General features: G+C 39.5%; 1 protein-coding gene across 2 annotated transcripts; it reads left to right on the top strand.

The window, feature by feature from the left end:
- The first annotated feature begins 1,261 nt into the window (after positions 1-1,261).
- On the top strand, positions 1,262-16,303 carry slc34a1b (solute carrier family 34 member 1b). 2 transcript variants are annotated; one of them, XM_085248269.1, is made up of 13 exons: positions 1,262-1,292; positions 2,268-2,429; positions 2,504-2,689; positions 3,045-3,191; positions 3,471-3,614; positions 6,182-6,293; positions 6,664-6,859; positions 7,531-7,626; positions 8,079-8,142; positions 8,520-8,687; positions 10,425-10,541; positions 14,703-14,827; positions 15,421-16,303. In XM_085248269.1, the coding sequence occupies exons 2-13, from the start codon at positions 2,369-2,371 to the stop codon at positions 15,997-15,999; spliced, it is 1,995 nt and encodes a 664-aa protein (XP_085104395.1). In that variant the 5' UTR covers positions 1,262-1,292; positions 2,268-2,368; the 3' UTR covers positions 16,000-16,303. The 2 variants fall into 2 exon arrangements, with proteins under 2 accessions (XP_085104395.1, XP_085104405.1); XM_085248279.1 differs by having other exon boundaries at positions 1,264-1,292; positions 2,356-2,429.
- The last annotated feature ends 1,501 nt before the right edge of the window (positions 16,304-17,804 follow it).

The raw sequence follows: 17,804 nt of genomic DNA, 5'->3' as shown, positions 1-17,804 counted from the left end.
ACGTTTTGTTCATAGTGTTATGGGCCCCTTTGTTAAAAACCCAGAGGCTTTGCTTTATTTATTTTTTAATATTAGATAAACCAAGCAGGACGCCTTGCGTGGCAGAATTTAGCCCCCGTCTGGTTCGGCATGCTGTGCAGTAGCAGCAGCCACCCTGTGACTCGCACATCTGGAGATGGGATTAACTGCAACGTGGAGTGTTTTTTAACCAAAGAGCTCTAGAGCTGCTCAGTGTGTGTTTACGTGATCACATGTGTGTGCGCGCGCGCGCGCGCGTCCATGTGCGCTGGTACATCTGTGCTTCGTTTTTTTTTCTCTCTCTGTATAATTCTGCTCCAAATCTCAAGGATTTCTCCTCCAGTTGCCACCTACAGCAGCAAACCCAGCTCCCTGAAAAACAACAAGGCTGTTATTTCTCTCAGGCTCCCAGATCTCATAACAGATTGGAAAGCAACAACTTAGTCTAAAGGGTTTATTAAGTTCATAGATGCAAGTCTGGCGTCAGCAGGCTTGGGAGATTTGGTTGAGAGCACTGCTGATATGACAGAACCGCGGCTGCACTAATCATTAACAATTACCCCCACAACAACACAGGCGGGCGCTGCGTGTGGATAGTGGTGCATGCGTGTCAAGAGGCTCTCAGAAAATCTCCTTGATAGTCTATTTCCAATCAAAACAGGCTTGATGCCGAGTGCTGGCAAAGTACCTAAGTACCTGAACATTCTGTACAAGTCAAACAGATTACGCTTTGCGTGTCTGAAATACTTCCACTGACTTATCTCGTGGAAGAAGTGATCATTTAATACCCCGGCTTTAATCTTTGCCAAGACTACGAAATGTGATGGAAACAGCCGCATGAGAATATGAGCGGACTTAAGAAAACAGGAGCAATCTCCCAGGTTTATCTAAAACACGCCACTAGATGTCAGGTTTCTCCTGCATTGCTACCTAAAAACCTCAAGTGAGAAGGGCTGATAAATCACATCAAACAGGCCACTTCATCTTGCAATCTTTATCTGGGGCCCAAATCAGGTGAAAATAGCTGGCTGAACAAACATCATATATTACCTAATACACAACAGGCATTTAAGACCTATGCATCATTAACTTAAGACATTGTGTAACTGATTAACAATGCTGTCTCTGATGAGAGAGCAAGTTAATAACCGAGAGATCACGTAGATGTTTCCCCCCTGATACCTCCACACTCGGTCTATTTAAAGATGTTTTAGTCTTCAGTTTGATACCTTCCTTTAGCAGGGTCATGAGCAACACCTAAGCCTTTGGACAAGGTAAGAGGCAACACTATTTTACTATATACACTTTTTTTTTTTTTAAATTCCAGCTTTTATTTCGATGTCTCATACATACTTTTAGAAAATCTTGCCAAGTAAGCTGACTCACACTGACAACATTGGCTAAATGCTTGAGAAAAGCCTGCATTTTTCTACAAAGCAAAACAAAATTGCAGCAACACAAATTGAGAAATTATCCATGTGAGTCACAGAGACAGCCTTAAACACAAACTTGCACGTAACGGCACAAGAGCTGAGACGGGAACGGTAGCAGACTGACAAACAGACGAACGGGGCAGTTAGATTAGAGGATAACATTCAGTACACACGCTCACAAAATCAGCTCAGATACATTCAGAGTTTATCCTGCTGCAGTGGGCTGTTTCTCCCACATACAGACAGATGTACATATGTTAACGCAGGCCTCCGCGCGCATCTGAAACCTGCAGCAGGATGACACGCGCGGTGAGGATGATGCAGTGACTGTAATTACTGTAATTTCGGCTGCTGTAATTACTTCCATCCTCTTTACTTTTAAGAGACATTGGTACTCCCTCCTCCACTGGAGTCCCCGAAGTGGAAGACAGAAAAAAAAGAAGGGTGGGATGGGGGTGGGGGTTTGGGGGGGTGGGGTGGGGATCTCTTCAAATCAAGAGCATGAAACCCTTTGAAGAGACTTGCTCTATAGATGCTGGAGAGTCCCTTGAAGAGCTGGCTCGCAGCTGTAGGAAATGGAAGACAGGATAAGCTACACGGATCCTAATGTGTTCTTCATGATCTGATGAGGTTGTTTAGTTGTTTGGGAGGTGAGACGCCTGACCTCACATCACGGATAGCTGCCAATTACATAACCACGTGGGCTGCCTTCGCTCTCTTCTAATTGCTTGTCTGTTGATCCCTGTACCTCTGTGAGAGATGGGCTCATATACACACTTGTTGGTCTCTGTTGGCTTCTTTTTCTTACTGCTGCAGGTGGCTGATAAATACATCCACTATCAGATCTGTTCCCTCCACGGTGGTAACATCCTGCGATTTTAATTGCTTGCATATCTCCACACAGCACTCACAGCGCCATGTCCTCTCGATCTATAACCATAGTGTCCTCTGGACGGAGCACGGAGCTCGGCTTCAGTGGTAACTCATTAGTTTAAATTCCCACCATTCTTGTTTTATGTCTTTGAATTGCCTGACTCCTCTTCTGCTACCAGGGGTGAGAATACACTCGGCTCAGCTCCCCTCACATCCCAAACTCCCACTGGCAGAGGAGGACAGGGAGTCTGGCATCGGCTCCACCCTTGACCTCACTGGCAGCTTTGAGGGCTGTAACCAACATACCAATCACCACTCCGACAAACCCTCACTGATGGAGGCAGGCACATTCCCCGGGGAGAAAGGTACAAGAGAGGCATAAAGAGGAGAGTGACACATACATCTCCCACGCTGGCAGCAGGTTTAACCTCTTTGAGGCGGTAAATTACAACAGCAGAAGCGAGTCACAGGCTCATTAGATAAGGACATGCTCAGGAGACACACAGTGCCAGTGGGATCATGTGGCCTCTCACTCAGCAGTGTTTGGCTGCATATGGGTTATGAATGTACTTTGTCAGATGGCTTCTATCTCTACATGTGAGAGGACACAGCTATCAGAGAGTCGAGCAGTGGCCAAAAACATGCTGCCGTTTTGTTTCATCAGATAAAATCCCTTAAAAAAAGATTTCAGTCTAACCGTCTCTTTGCTGTTTTCTCCAGACAGATCTCCTCAGACCTCAGCAGCGAGTCCAAACAAGATCAAGAAGGTCCTTATCAATCTATCCAAGATCCCTCTCCTCTTCCTCCTCCTCTTCCTCTTTGTTTGCTCCTTGGACACTCTGAGCTCTGCCTTCCAGTTAGCAGGGGGTAAGCGCTCTGACCCTCACTGCCCCATCAGCAGGTTCATAGTGACTCAGTCTGTTGATATTTGACAAATAAGTGAGTCACCGAGCACCAGTTCACACCATCCTACTGGGCCCTGCTGCTGTATAATTTACTGCCGAGTTTGATCTGTGACCTTCTTGAAATTGGGGAAACAAACAGTTTGATTTTTGTTTAACATTGCTCTTGGCAACCTTGTGATTCCTAAGACTGGTATTTTTTTATGTGTGTGTTTCTGTGTATGTGGGCGGCATATCTAACCAGGTAAAGTGGCAGGGGACATTTTCCAGGACAATGCAGTGCTGTCTAACCCCGTGGCAGGGCTCGTGGTGGGGATCTTGGTTACTGTGCTGGTTCAGAGCTCATCAACCTCCACCTCCATTGTAGTCAGTCTGGTGGCCTCCGGACGTGAGTAGGCACATAAACGCATGTGCAAATGTGTGAGTGCCAGAATTCAGGTGTGTGCGCGTGTGTGTTTATTGTACTGTCTGCATAGTAGGCTTATGTCTCTGCAGGTTATTATTTTGCATATATAGATAAGTTAATAAACAGAAAACAAAATCCATTACCGTAGCAATAAAACCAGAGAAAATAACACCCCCATGGCGCCTTATTGGCAGCAAAATCAATTTGCAGTCTATAGTTCAAATCGAAATTTTCTGCCTCAAAGTCCTATAACAACCCGTATTCCCTGTGGAGGGTTGAATCCATTATGATCGGTTTGTTATTTGGCATTAAGGATTAAATTAGCAAATAAAGTTTGGGTTACATTAACAAACTATACCAGAGGATTGTTCTTCAGAGAACAGGAAGATTTGCTTGCACACATTTCTCCACTAACTAAACTAGCAGATGAACAGTGTGATGTTTCCTGTCATCTAGCATCTAAACAACCCCTTGAAAAATATTAAAACGAGCATTGTGCTAACTTTTCGCTCCATAACTCACATTCACAGTTTTATTAATCTCCTGAAAGTGCTAGGAAACCCATACAAGTCTATTGTAAATGATTTATTTGTTGTGTGCTACTTTTGGCTGCAGATTAATGCACCGTTGTTGCTTTTATTTTATTTTATTTTTAGCTTTCCACTATTTAGATGTTTATGTCAGTTTTCAAACTTGTATAATGAAAGAATGATTAATGTATAGTACTGTACACAAGTCTTGAGTTGCCCCTCATGTCATTACATTTTGATTCCAAAGATCTACATGTGGTCTTGAGCAATAGTTCTCCAGGCTTTCTGAAGGTCTCTCAAAGCATTTCATTGACTTTTCACTTACTTTCAGGTCAGTCCCCATACCTGACTGTTCTCAAAAGGACATTTTTTTGAACCACTGAACACTGACCTATGAATCATTCAAGTTTAAAAAACACCACCTAACTGAAGGGGTGAACCAGTGTTATGTCTATGCAAATAGAAAGAAACAAATTGCACTTTGTTACAGACTGTCGCAAAAACATTTGTTCTTTTCATTTTTGAATCCACAAAAAACAAAAAATGTCAAAGATAATACAGCTGGACAGGATAAAATAGTAGTTTTCTGCCAACAAAGTAGTTTCCAAAGAGCTGTTAGCTGAAAACTCAGTGTGTCCTTAAAAATTGAGTAACCTGGACACGTGAAGGACAAAAGAAGAAGGCAGACCTAAAAAAAAAAAACCCTATATACAGCAGACAAACAGTATCTGAAAATCATGGCCTTAAGAAATAGGAATGTAATCAATCAAAGATCTGACACAGGACCCGAGAGATGCATCTGGCCCTTCACCTGATCCAGCTACTGTTCAATGATGCCTCATCAGTAATGGTCTCAGTGGAAGGGTGGCTGTCAAGAAGCCATTTCAGAAGAAAGGAAAACAAGCAGAAAAGGCTGAGGTATGCAAGATTACACAAGAACTGGACTAAAAATGAGTGGCAACAGCTCGTACGGAGTAATTAATCCAAATTTGACATTTTTGGTTCAAATCCTCATCATTATATCCAGATGAGGTCAGGAGAGAAGCACAAAGATAGAGATTAAAACACAGTAAATGCTATGTGATGGTTTGGGGCTGATGGAGATCTTTTTTTAAAACTGATGCAATAATAAACAAAGTATTGTTGATTTTGATCCAACTCAACATTATTGAAGCAGTCTGAGAACATCATGACAGACCAACATCCAAAGAAGAGCTTTAAATGTCCTGCAAGAGCCCAGAGAACTATTCCTGAAGACTGCTTAAAGAAAGAAACTCTGTTTTTGCCTTAATATGTGTATATTTGCATGTTTCAATTAAACACTGCACCCATTTTCTATTTTCCTTGCAAAATATAAATAAATGAGAGGTGGCTCAAGACGCTAACTGAGACCCATTTCGAGATTCCAGTACTGCAGTTGCAATTTGTAAAAATGATGTAAAATAAGTGTAGTCTGACAGGGTGAAGCAAGATTAGAGGGGCAATCAAATCCAACCTTTCTTACTCTGGGTAATGTCTCATCATCTCAGTCAGCCTTGTGTAAGACCATTATGTGGTAAGGTTACAAGAAAATGTCCAGGCTTTTGCATGTAGGTCTTCCACTTTTGCTCTGGGTAGTTAAAGTGAATTATATCAGTATGCAGGAGTTGCTGCTCTGCTTCCAAAGATTTGTTTTAAATAAGAGAGCCATGAGGATGATTAGAGGTAATTACTGGAGACTGAAAGATATGGAAAGGCATAAATGTTTGTCTTCCTGACGTCTGCCCTCTGGGTCATCGCCATTAAAGGCGTATTCAAAAATAACCCATCTCCAAAGCCGTCTCACTTAGCCTAGAATTACAATCACCTCTCATTTCCATTAAAACACATGTTGCATCAAAAAAGTACAAGGCCATTTTCTGTAATTATGTGTATATATATATATATATATGATGCATTACCATTTGCAATGGTGTTTATGCATTTACAATGTTTAGTTTTTTTTGTAACATGCTTCTTCATTTTCGCCTCATCTCATAGTTTTAGAAGTCAGGTCGGCTGTTCCAGTCATCATGGGGACCAATATTGGGACTTCGGTTACAAACACCATAGTGGCCATGATGCAAGCGGCAGAACGAACCGAGTTTCAACGGTGAGTGGCAAAACACAGCAAGACCGAGGAGGAGAGTGGAGGTAGAATAGGGTGGGGGTTGAGGCAAGAAGACACTGAAATGGAAAAGTGAAGTGGATAAGTGGTTAGATGGAGGGAAGAGGGAAAAAGTGTTAAGAGAGCAGAGGAGAAAGTAGAGGAGGATGATGAGAAAGCATCAGCAGCTGTAGCTGCAGCTTCACACTATAATAATGGCACCAGTCCACACTAATCCTATACCAGTAACCAGTGCCCCATTACATCACTGCCAAAGACCAAAAAAGCAAAAGTTGAGCTGTGAAAAGCAATCACTCTGAGTAGTTTATGATGCTCCTGGATAGCTAACACAGAAAATGACTGTGATCCACGATAGTGCTTTTGCCGGAGCAACAATCCATGACTGCTTCAACTGGCTGTCAGTCCTGGTTCTGTTGCCCCTGGAGGTGGCGAGCGGGTTCATGACTCGGCTGTCTCACCTGCTGGTCACCACTCTGAGGCTCGAGCCAGGGGAGGAAGCACCCGAGCTACTCAAGGTCATCACGGAGCCAGTCACCAAGCTTATCATACAGGTAAAACCATCAGACGCCATTTTTTCTAATTTACTGTTTACTAAGCCCCTTCATTGGACTGCAGCCCTCTATGATCTCAGCTTAGTAACTGTGATGTTACTCACAGCAGGTCAGCAATGTTGTGATTTATTTGTAATTTATATTTATTTTCTTTTTCTGTCCAAAACCAAACATCACAGAAACCAAAATGTAAGAAATAGATTAAACACAACATGGTAGAAGGCAATTCTGAGCACATAATTGATGGGTGTCTCTGTCGAAACACCATAACTCAAAAATCTTCAAATAAATTCTGATTAAGCTTTGTAGGGGTGTAGAGTCGGGTCATCAGCAATCCGTTAAAATTTGGCTTATCACAATTTTTCTTCTACTTATAATGCCTGAACTTGACACTACACAGCAAAACAATGGTAAGGTTATTTCAACATCATGAAAAAGTAAAGTATAAAATAAATGATGCACGTCATATTTAGAAATATCTGGAACATGTTTTCAAGTAAATAGTGAAAAATGTCACCTCAAAACCATCTCATGTATCATCTAACTCGTTAGCTGAGGTCACTGCTGAAAACTGATAAACTCGATCAGCAATTCAGCTGCCAAGCAAAAAAAACAAAACAAAACAATAAAATTGTGGTGAAAAATGAATGTACATCTTCTTTCACCCTCAGCTGGACAAGTGTGTGATCACAGGGATCGCCATGGGGAAGGAGGGCATGAGGAACAGGAGCTTGGTGAAAGAATGGTGCCAGACCAACCTTGTTATGGTAATGTCTCATCTCTAGCCCTGTCTCCTTCACATCGTGGGGCGATCGTGGCTCAAGATTTGGGAGTTCGCCTTGTAATCGGAAGGTTGCCGGTTCGAGCCCCTGCTTGGACAGTCTCGGTCGTTGTGTCCTTGGGCAAGACACTTCTTTGCCTACTGGTGGTGACAGAGGGCCCGGTGGCGCCAGGCAGCCTCGCCTCTATCAGTGCGCCCTAGGGTGGCTATGGCTACAATGTAGCTTGCCATCACCAGTGTGTGAATGTGTGTGTGAATGGGTGGATGACTGGTTGTGTAAAGCGCTTTGGGGTCCTTAGGGACTAGTAAAGCACTATACAAATACATGCCATTTACCATACTGTGTCACTGTGTACTGGCGCCAAATGGAGCTTGTCACTGATGCCAGTAAAAATGGCCTGGCTAATGTCTTTCTTTTATCTATCCATAAATCCATAGTCTCATCACAACGTGAGCACTGAAAGCTGTGACTCCAGCCATGACTTGCAAACACACGTGAAGTGTAAGTTAACCTAAAGTCCTATCTGAATCTGAATCAATCATATAGTAAGCCGGAACCAATCTGTACAACCTCATATCCAAAGAAGTTAACATAATGCCATAATGTTGGAATACAAGCAGTGTGTTCTGGATAAAAGGCTTCCCTTATTTCAACAAGAGAAAGCCAAAACTGAACTTGTCTTCTCAAGAAATTTTTATTTACATAGCAAAACAGTCGATACAAGTATAACTAAACAGTAAGAGAACATTATCAAAAAATATGGCAAACTAAATGGTGGTAAATTGAACTTCAAGTTTTGTCACTTTCCATAGTGTCTCAACTCATTTGGTAAGGTATAAATGCAGTCAAATATCCTGTTATTGTGGCTTTCTTTGTAGGTAGACATTTGTTTGCATCTGCTGAGATGTCAGACCTCACAGTGGGCCTCATCCTACTCGCCACCTCGCTGGCTGTCCTGTGCACATGTTTGCTGCTTCTAGTCAAACTGCTCAACTCTCTTCTTAAAGGCCAAGTAGCAAAGGCCATCCATAAAGTCATCAACACAGGTTAGTCTAAATTTGAGCTACCAAATGAATAAATAAAAAATGAATATCTTGACTTGTTAGGAAACAAATAATGGATTGCATTTATATAGCGCTTTTCAAGATCCTCAAAGCACTTTACGATTCCACTATTCATTCACACACTGGTGGAAGGCAAACCACAGTTGTAGCCACAGCTGCCCTGAGGCAGACTGACAGAAGCAAGGCTGCCATATTGCGCCATCGGCCCCTCTGGCCATCACCAGCAGGCGGTAGGTGAAGCGTCTTGCCCAAGGACACAACGACCGAGACTGTCCGAGACTGTCCGAGCCGGGGCTCGAACCGGCAACCTTCCGATCACAAGATGAACTGCCATCAGCACTAAGTAATACAGATAACCCATCGTGTGTGATTTGTATTACTTAGTGCTATGTGTAGCTCCAGGAAGTCACTGTACTGAACAAACAGCAAAACATCAACCAGTGTTGCTAAAGTTCTCAAAAAAGTAATGTATTACACAATACTTGTTATTTTTTAAACTAATGCATTATGTTATTTGGAGAAAGTACTTCTCTATCCTACTCAGGAGATGAGATCTTTCTTTTAGTGTTTAAATTTGAATCAAAAGAAAGGTGAAAACTTGGCCACAGAGGACCTCACCACTGAGACTGTACTGCAAAAGCATTTACAGGTTGAAATGGAAGCTAAAAAGCTAGAAGAAAAATAAAATTACATCTATATTTCCTAGTGACAAAGGTTGCAGGTGCAACACCATTTCCCCCTCACAGCAGAAAAGCTGACTGTAGTTGAAAAAAATGCTCTTTTCTCTCTTTCCACCCACCTCTTTATAAAGTGAGAACCAATATAACTGTTACTGCAATGTTATTACTGAAATTAACACACTAATACATTCCATTATTGCATCACATAAAAATGTAATGTGATTGCATGAAGATGTACTTTCCAACACTCATAATAACCCAGGTTAAACTGCTACAGTTACTAAAGGAGAAAAGGCCAGTGTAACTAAGCTGGAAGAAACTGGTGTGAGAAGGCACTTGGAAAAGGTGCAATGGGAGTGGAAACCTCTGCAGGGATATACTAACAATGGGCAAATTTACATATGCACATGGATCGTGTTCAATTCAGTAATGACCAAAATCTCTATCAAGAGAAGTGCAGATTGGAAGTGCAAATTTTCACCCAGATTGCTGATGAATTTTTGAGAAACACCATCAGCAATCTGGGCAAGCATTGTGAGCTGTCCATGGTACTGAAATGCTAAACACAATGGTGAATTTAAGCTTTTTTTTATTTTATTTTTTTAAATTCTTATTATGTGTCAGTATATTATAATTATTTGTTTTATATGTGTGAGGGATGTTGTGAAGCCTTACAAAATTCACACAAAAATCATTTGAGAGTTTATTGAAGCCCTGCCTGACTTCTTGATTTGAAAAGCTTCAGAGCTCAAGTGAAACTTCCAGCTCATATTGGCCAGCTCCAAATATGCATGTTTCCTTGCCTTGTTAACCCATAAGAGGGAGTTCTCAGAATGAGCTTTCAGGGTCCTGGTAGGTGTTTATGACTGCCTTTGATCAGCAATTCTTCTTAGTTTTAGCATCAACGGGCAGATGAGTGTAGAACTGACATTTTAGTTTTTAACATAGATTTTTAACTGAAGGGGGTTACATGGAAAATGTAAGCACTTTATTCTTTAAAGTTAAAAATGATTCAAGTTTCTCTTGTGCATCACTGCAGACCTTCCCTATCCATTTGGGTGGCTGGCAGGATACATCGCCATGTTTGTGGGTGCAGGTGTGACATTTGTGGTGCAGAGTAGCTCTGTCTTTACTTCAGCCATGACTCCTCTTATAGGTGAGTGATGTATGTTTTTGCTCTTTTGAATGTCAAAGTCTGCACACCATGTGCACAAATCTTTGCCAAGCTTCGTGGATTTTATCTGTTTATTCTTTTTTAACTTTAGTCGCCTCAATCAATTCGGGCTGCATGATTATAGGCAAAAATCACAATTAATTTGTTCAATATTGGTATCTATCTATCTATCTATCTATCTATCTATCTATCTATCTATCTATCTATCTATCTATCTATCTATCTATCTATCTATCTATCTATCTATCTATCTATCTATCTATCTATCTATCTATCTATCTGTCTATCTGTCTGTCTGTCTGTCTTTGAGAACAGAGTTTACAAAATGCTTTAGCAGATAGTTAAAGGTCATTCAAGGGTCAAAATCCATGCATATTTACAGGCCATATTCTATTGAAAAAGCTTCCTTTACTCTGCCAGCTAATGGAGAGGGCCAGCAGTGCCCACAAATCCTCTTACAAAGCTCCTATAATAAGAGGCTTGGCCTATGAAACTCTAAACTTCCATTTGATTTGTTGGAACAGGCCACTCTTAAATTGTCTCCTTCTACAGAGATTGTTTAGGTTTATCTCACTCATGCTGACCTACAATGAGCCACTTGTTTGGTTTAATTGGATGATATAATTGTATTTGGTCATACTTTATAAATAGAGTATACTTAAAATATATAAAAAATGCTTTATTGTTGGTGATCAGCTTTAACCTTGTAGGAGCAGCTTGCTAAATTAAGTGCTGAGGAACGGCATGACTAACGCTATAAAGAAAATGATCAATCCTAGAATGGGGACATGAATGTTTTCCAGTGATCATCACTAAATTTCCTATAGATGGCACATAAAATAATCCTCACCTCACTAACTTGACACAAAAAACCTTGAGTCACCAGTCCACTCTTTGCTCAGAGATTCGCAGATCATACAAAAGGAGATGTAACAGTCTGAAGACATTCTTTGAGGCTTTGATGCAGGAAAAAACGGATTTGTTTGCCTCCAGTTTTGACTTGACGCCTCATATGCAGCAATAATGTGGAAGTTTTGTCTGGGTGGCAACATGCTATTTATTATAAACAATTAATGTTTCATAGTACTCAGACATTTTTTCCCCATGAGAAGATATTAACATTTTCCAGAACAATCAATAATTTCCTGTAAGTTAGTGCTGCTGCAACCCACACAAACAGTTATACAGGATACTTACACATGGCAAATCACTCCAAAAGCCAAGCCACCCACATGAACAGACCTGCAATTAACCCATGCAATATAATAGAAACTTTAAAGTTGTCCCTCCTGCTAAATTACATTCCTGGCTATCGACCTTTCCCACATATTAAAGCACATACACATAATATATAGCTTGGGTATCATGGAGATACAGTGTTAGACAACAGGAGAGCAATACAGGCAACCTTACTGGTCTTAAATGTCTTCAGGAGGCAACAGATCGCCCTTCCTAACAGTGGAATAACTAACTGTCTTCATTGCCACTGACTCTAAACAGCAGTGGATACTACCATCCCTCCGGACCACACAGCACAGCCTTTAACTCCCCAATGACCCACTTTTAACTCTTTTTAGTGTCTCCCCCTCACCCTCAATTGCCCACACCTGTCCCCCCATCAGATTGTCTTTCTCATGAAACCAATCACCTCGATATCTGTCATGTTTTAGCCTTCAATTACATCACAGAACTTATGCCATACTGTGAATAGCTTAAAGTGTATAGAAGGAAATCTAAAACATTTTATAAAAATACCAGCATTTCATGGCAGACCTATTACTTTAACTTCCGTCATTTTGACCATTTGGAGGTCAGGAACAAGCAGCTTGTTAATTGCTGACTTTTTACATACCTTTCCTTTTAAGTGGGTGTGGAGGAATAAAATCACAGTTCAGAGGTTTTTGAAAGTGGCCAAAGCTTTTTGAATGGCCAGAATAGTGAAAAAGCAGAACATTGTCCATACAACTGAGAAAAAACCCTTTAAAAATAAACCCTCTAACAGTGGTGTTAATAGACGACACATTTGTGGTATTTCCTCCAAGTGGAACTCCCATCAGTGGAGCTTGAATTAGATGCAACCAAAGACACTCTAACCACTGAAACTTACTGAAACAAACTTTCCAATAAACAAATAAAGGTATGCATGAAATACATGTTGCAAGAGAGGTTTAGGAGAGGTTAAAACTGAGCAGTGTTTGTTTTTTTAAGATTGAGGAACTGCTGAAAATTACTTTTTATCCACAAATATGCCAGAACAGTGTACCAGTGTAAAGTTTTTACACAACTTTGTTTTTCAGTTGTCACAACAGGGGACACATACAGAGAGAACTCCACTGATAACAACACATAAGAATTACTGTTGTGTTCTTGCCATAAACTGCACTCTCCCCCCCAAGGCCAGTGGTTTCTCTACAATATAAATTCTAACACCGCAACCTCTATCCACATGTTTATGGTTATCCTGATAAACTATTAATAAAGGAACAAAAGGTTTGCTGTATTGCTGTTTAATTTGTTTAATTTTGTTTAATTAGCCATGTTATTACCTCTGTGGCTGCTTAAATTCATTTATCTTCTACTTGTCTTTCCTGTGGTATGCCACAAGGTTTCAGTTATATCTATCTACCTATCTATCTATATACATATATATAGCCCCAAGATATTTCCTAGTTACCTAGTTGCGCATCTTGTTTTCGTCCATAGACTGTTAAAAGTTGGACAGCAGACTGTTTCCTTCAATTTTATGAGACAACAGAAGCCCTAACAGATTTGTGGTCAGGGTAAGGGTAATTCTAGGTTCTTTTCCCTTTTTGCTAAGTCTTCTGTGAGAAGCTTTGGTAACCCTTGAGTCGCATTAAATCTCTGGTTTGCTCTTGTTTTTTCAGATAAGAAATGTTGTGAAGTTGAGTTCTATTGTCTCATGCACTAAATTCCAAATTCTTATTCATACCTTCTGGATTATTTTAATTTATTATTTGCTTGCTTTAACAAAGCTTTTTTGCATTCTTGGCAGATTGTTCAGAATGCCACTATGAGACTTACATATCAGTCTGATGCTCATTCATTTCCGGCTTTCAAGTAAATTCAGTGTCCACTGACTACCAAGATTTTGTTTTTGACTTTTAGAGCACTACATGAACAAGCGACAGCATAGATCACTGAACATTTACATCCATACATCTTGGGGGTCCTTGAGGACCTGCTGGCTGTCCATCATACTAGACAGAGAACTATAAAAAAAAGCCCATATGGAAAAGATATATATAAATCTTATAAAGTTTTTATCTGTCTTGTATGAAACTTGTATGAAAAGCATACAAGAGTGAAAACACATATAAGATCCCTTGAAAAATTATATAATGAAACTTGTATGTTTTGTATACTTACTAAAAAAATATATGAAAGTAATGAGAAAGTGGCTACTTTCATGAGTAAATCATGTAAGCCTTATATGATTTATATATGATTTACTCATGAAAGTGGCCACTTTCTTGAGTAAATCATATATGTTTTTACTATTTCTTTTCCATATGGGAGAGTTCACGGCAATGGCCTCCATAGACTCTGGAATGCTTTCCTCTTAGCCTGACAACTGGTTTCTTTCTAAAGGCAGCTAAAGCTTTTTGTCTTTATATTTTTAGCATTTTTGTTGTGGAATTTTGGTGCTTTATGAGTACAATTTTTATTTACTTGCTTTACTTATATAAATGTCTTCAGCTTTCAGTTGTGACCTTCTTTTGGCAGTCACTAATCATCCTATCAGCCAAAGATGTAGTTTAACCTTTATGAGAAGGATTTCTTTAAAAAATTAAAATACTATCTGGTGTTCTCAAATGGCACGTACAAAAATATCTTTCTTTCTTTATATCCGCGATGTTTCCCTTCGACTATCTCAATAAGTATTACGCCACCTGGAGAACAATTTTCATAACTTATTGGGTTATTACTGCTAGTATATAAACAGGGCTAATTTCTGAGATCTATCATAGATGGCATTTGTATTTGTCACAAAACATCTTAAGAACTCTCCGTATAGCTTAGTGGTGCTCTATAAATATTTCAACAGGAACAAAACACTAATTATATTTTCTGGTAAACCAATACGATATGCTTTACAGCATTTGGCTTTGTCATCTTCATCAGGTATTGGTGTAATCAGTTTGGAGCGAGCCTATCCTCTCACTCTTGGGTCCAACATTGGCACAACTGCCACAGCCCTGCTGGCAGCTTTGGCCAGTCCTGGGAACAAACTTGCTGCTGCCATACAGGTAGGTTTTGTTTGTTTTTCTGGATACAAAGGACATATAATAATAATAATGATGATGATAATGATAATGAAAATGATAATGATAATGATAATGATAATGATAATGATAATAATAATAATAATAATAATAATAATAACAACAAAAATTTCCAGAGGGTTGCTGTGGAAAATGTAATTTAAAACAAAACAAACATCACATGTTTAAACTGAAAACTTTGATTTTGCTTTGTATTTGCTGTGTTTTGACTTCATGGCCATAACCTGCTGAATCTGAGCTTTGTATAAGTAATCAAAATCAGCCATATACTGCCAAAATAACCCTCTTTTTGCCTAACATATGGTAGCCGTTTGAAACATGTAACCAAAACATAGCAAGCTATAGCTAGGCTGTAGACTCCGCAGTGTGAGGTATTTTGTAATGTAGTGTTACAATAAGCTACTCATGAAAGCTGCGTTGCATAATTGGAATATATTTATGATATCAGTGTGACATTATAAGAAATCAGTAGACGCTTTCTACTGGTATGACTTTGAGTTGACATCAATACACATTAAGCATTTGAATTCTTAATTATTAGGTCTCTTGTCTTCTAGATTGCTCTGTGTCACCTTTTCTTCAATGTTTTTGGCATTCTGTTGTGGTATCCTTTCCCATTCATGCGTCTACCGATAAGGATGGCTCGTGTTCTCGGTGAGCGCACTGCCAAGTACCGCTGGTTTGCAATCTTGTACCTACTCCTCTGCTTCCTGTTGCTTCCATCACTGGTGCTGGGCCTCTCACTGGCTGGTTGGCAGGTGATGGCTGGAGTTGGGGCTCCTTTCTTGGGTGTAACCATCTTCATTACCATGGTGAATGTAATGCAGTCCCGCAGCCCCCATCACCTGCCAAACAAGCTCAAGAACTGGGACTTCCTGCCCAAATGGATGCACTCTCTCAAACCACTGGACCACCTAATTGCCAAAACAGTTCTCTGCTGCAGCTTCTTTTGTGAAGACAGACAAGAGGAAGAAGAAGCACCAATATCTCCAAGTACAACCTCTTGCAACAAACACACGGAGTTTGCTCAGCTTGCTTACAACAACCCAGTCATGGATTACCTGCATGAGAGAAGACCAGATGTACCAGTTCTTAAATTAAAAGGTTTAGAGAGGTGCAACAGCACTCCTCTGTAATTCATCCAATAATGAGGGTTTTTGACAAAATGGAAGAAAAATTCCATTTTGTCAAAAGAGTAGGTTTTAGAAAAGTAACTTTTAATTTTTTGGAAATAAACTGATTTGTGATTCCTGACTGACTGACTTCGTTTGAAATGGAAAGCAATTTTAGGATGAGATGTGAGTTCAGACAACACCAACTAAGAATCAATGAGGAGAACAATTTTTTTTTGTTTTTTGTTTTTGCCAATTTTTAACCAACGATTCCCTCATAATGAATGTCTATACTGACCTTTTAAATACAAATCTATACAAAATGTATGACTAGTCTAACTGACGTTAATAAATGGATGATTAATCCTTAAAAAAGGTTTCATAGAAGAGATAGTGTTTTTTTTTTAATTTTACACTCATTTCTTGTAAATTAGTGTTTGTAAAATCTACATTATGATGCAATGCCATGGCCTCTCTTACCTATTAAAACATAATGATTTAAATATAAATTATTTGAGGTAAAACTGGGAAAAACATTGTGAAAGTGTTGGTATTTATTATGTAATCATGCATAACTATTTAGACAGACACTTTCATCATAAAAATCAACCTTATAATAAGATTGCATAATTATCCATATCTAGGTTATTATAACAAAGCACAAAACTTAAAAAAAATGCTTACTGCAAACTAGTTACTGCATTCAAAGCAGTGGTAGGAAACTCCTACAATCCCTCTTTTGATCTCTGTTTTAATTGGAGTTTTAAAAAAAATGATTCGTATTTCATTATTTTGAGAATTTCCTACATTTCTATGACATGTTCCTGGTCTTGTTGACCACAAAAATCACTTTTTTACTACAAGTAACATTGTCTGTGTCTCAGTCATCCAAGTCATGGTCATTTTAGGAGCGAGCTGACTTCTTCATGTCATGAAGACATTTCACCCAAGAGGCGTCTTCATTTCCTGAAGAAATTAGGTGGAAATACAGACAGTCTCAAGGTCCCTCTTCAACTCTGTCACTACTGTCCCACAAAAAATACACACAGATATGATATGTACTGTTTCACAGTTTGAAGATTCCCTAAAACTAAGATTTTTCTTGTGCATCTAAAATCCAGCCTCCATGTAGCACCTGTACCTGTTTTCTTTTTTTGGGTCATATTTACTGCTGTCAAATGTCAACCTGTGTTAAATTTGACCCAAACAGTGAGGATTTACACACAGACATCAAGGATTCCACAAAGAAACCAAATAATTTTATCCAGTTTAAGAATATTTAATAAATTCATTAAAAATAAACACCACCATGTGTAGGAATGCCAGAATGAGTACATAACAATAACAATTATTAGGCCTTATTTCCCACAGAATGCAGAAATGGTTGAGGAAGATATTTATTTTATCTTCTAGTTTTTGTAGAAAAATCAAGAAAAAGAAATGAGCGCTGTTTAGTCCAGAGTTTAATAAAACAATCATATTACCAAGTGGAGAAATGTTTGATCATTAAGTGAAAATACCATGTACTCACTGGTTATATAAGTCTTAGTGGGCGACTGAATACACAGAGACTCTACAAGGAATTCAAAGAATCACCACATTAGCTGCTTGATGTTGTCTACAAAGAAGTGCATGAATGTGGCATGAACGTGTTGCGGGCTGTGTGTATGTGTGTGTATGCTTTTCCAAGTGGGTGAGTATGCACACTCGGGAGGTGTTGCTGAAAGTGTGAATATGTGCCGTTTTCTCTGCTGTTCTGAAACAATTGATAAAGAAAGGGGAAAAAAAGAAAAGAAATATGGGCTTGCTGAAATGCACTGATGCAATCA

Source organism: Mchenga conophoros, linkage group LG2 (genome assembly GCF_057382185.1).
Source record: "Mchenga conophoros isolate Kocher_MC1m ecotype Shallow Benthic linkage group LG2, M_conophoros_male_GT1.1, whole genome shotgun sequence".
NCBI lineage: Eukaryota > Metazoa > Chordata > Actinopteri > Cichliformes > Cichlidae > Mchenga > Mchenga conophoros.
The sequence above is the reverse complement of the archived record's forward strand: the minus strand, read 5'-3'. Positions and strand labels throughout refer to the sequence as shown.

Coding starts and splice junctions, on each gene's coding strand:
- slc34a1b (XM_085248269.1), top strand. CDS start 2,369: ATGTCCTCTCGATCTATAACCATAGTGTCCTCTGGACGGAGCACGGAG. Junction 2,430..2,503: donor CACGGAGCTCGGCTTCAGTG/GTAACTCATTAG, acceptor TTCTGCTACCAG/GGGTGAGAATACACTCGGCT. Junction 6,294..6,663: donor GAACGAACCGAGTTTCAACG/GTGAGTGGCAAA, acceptor GATCCACGATAG/TGCTTTTGCCGGAGCAACAA.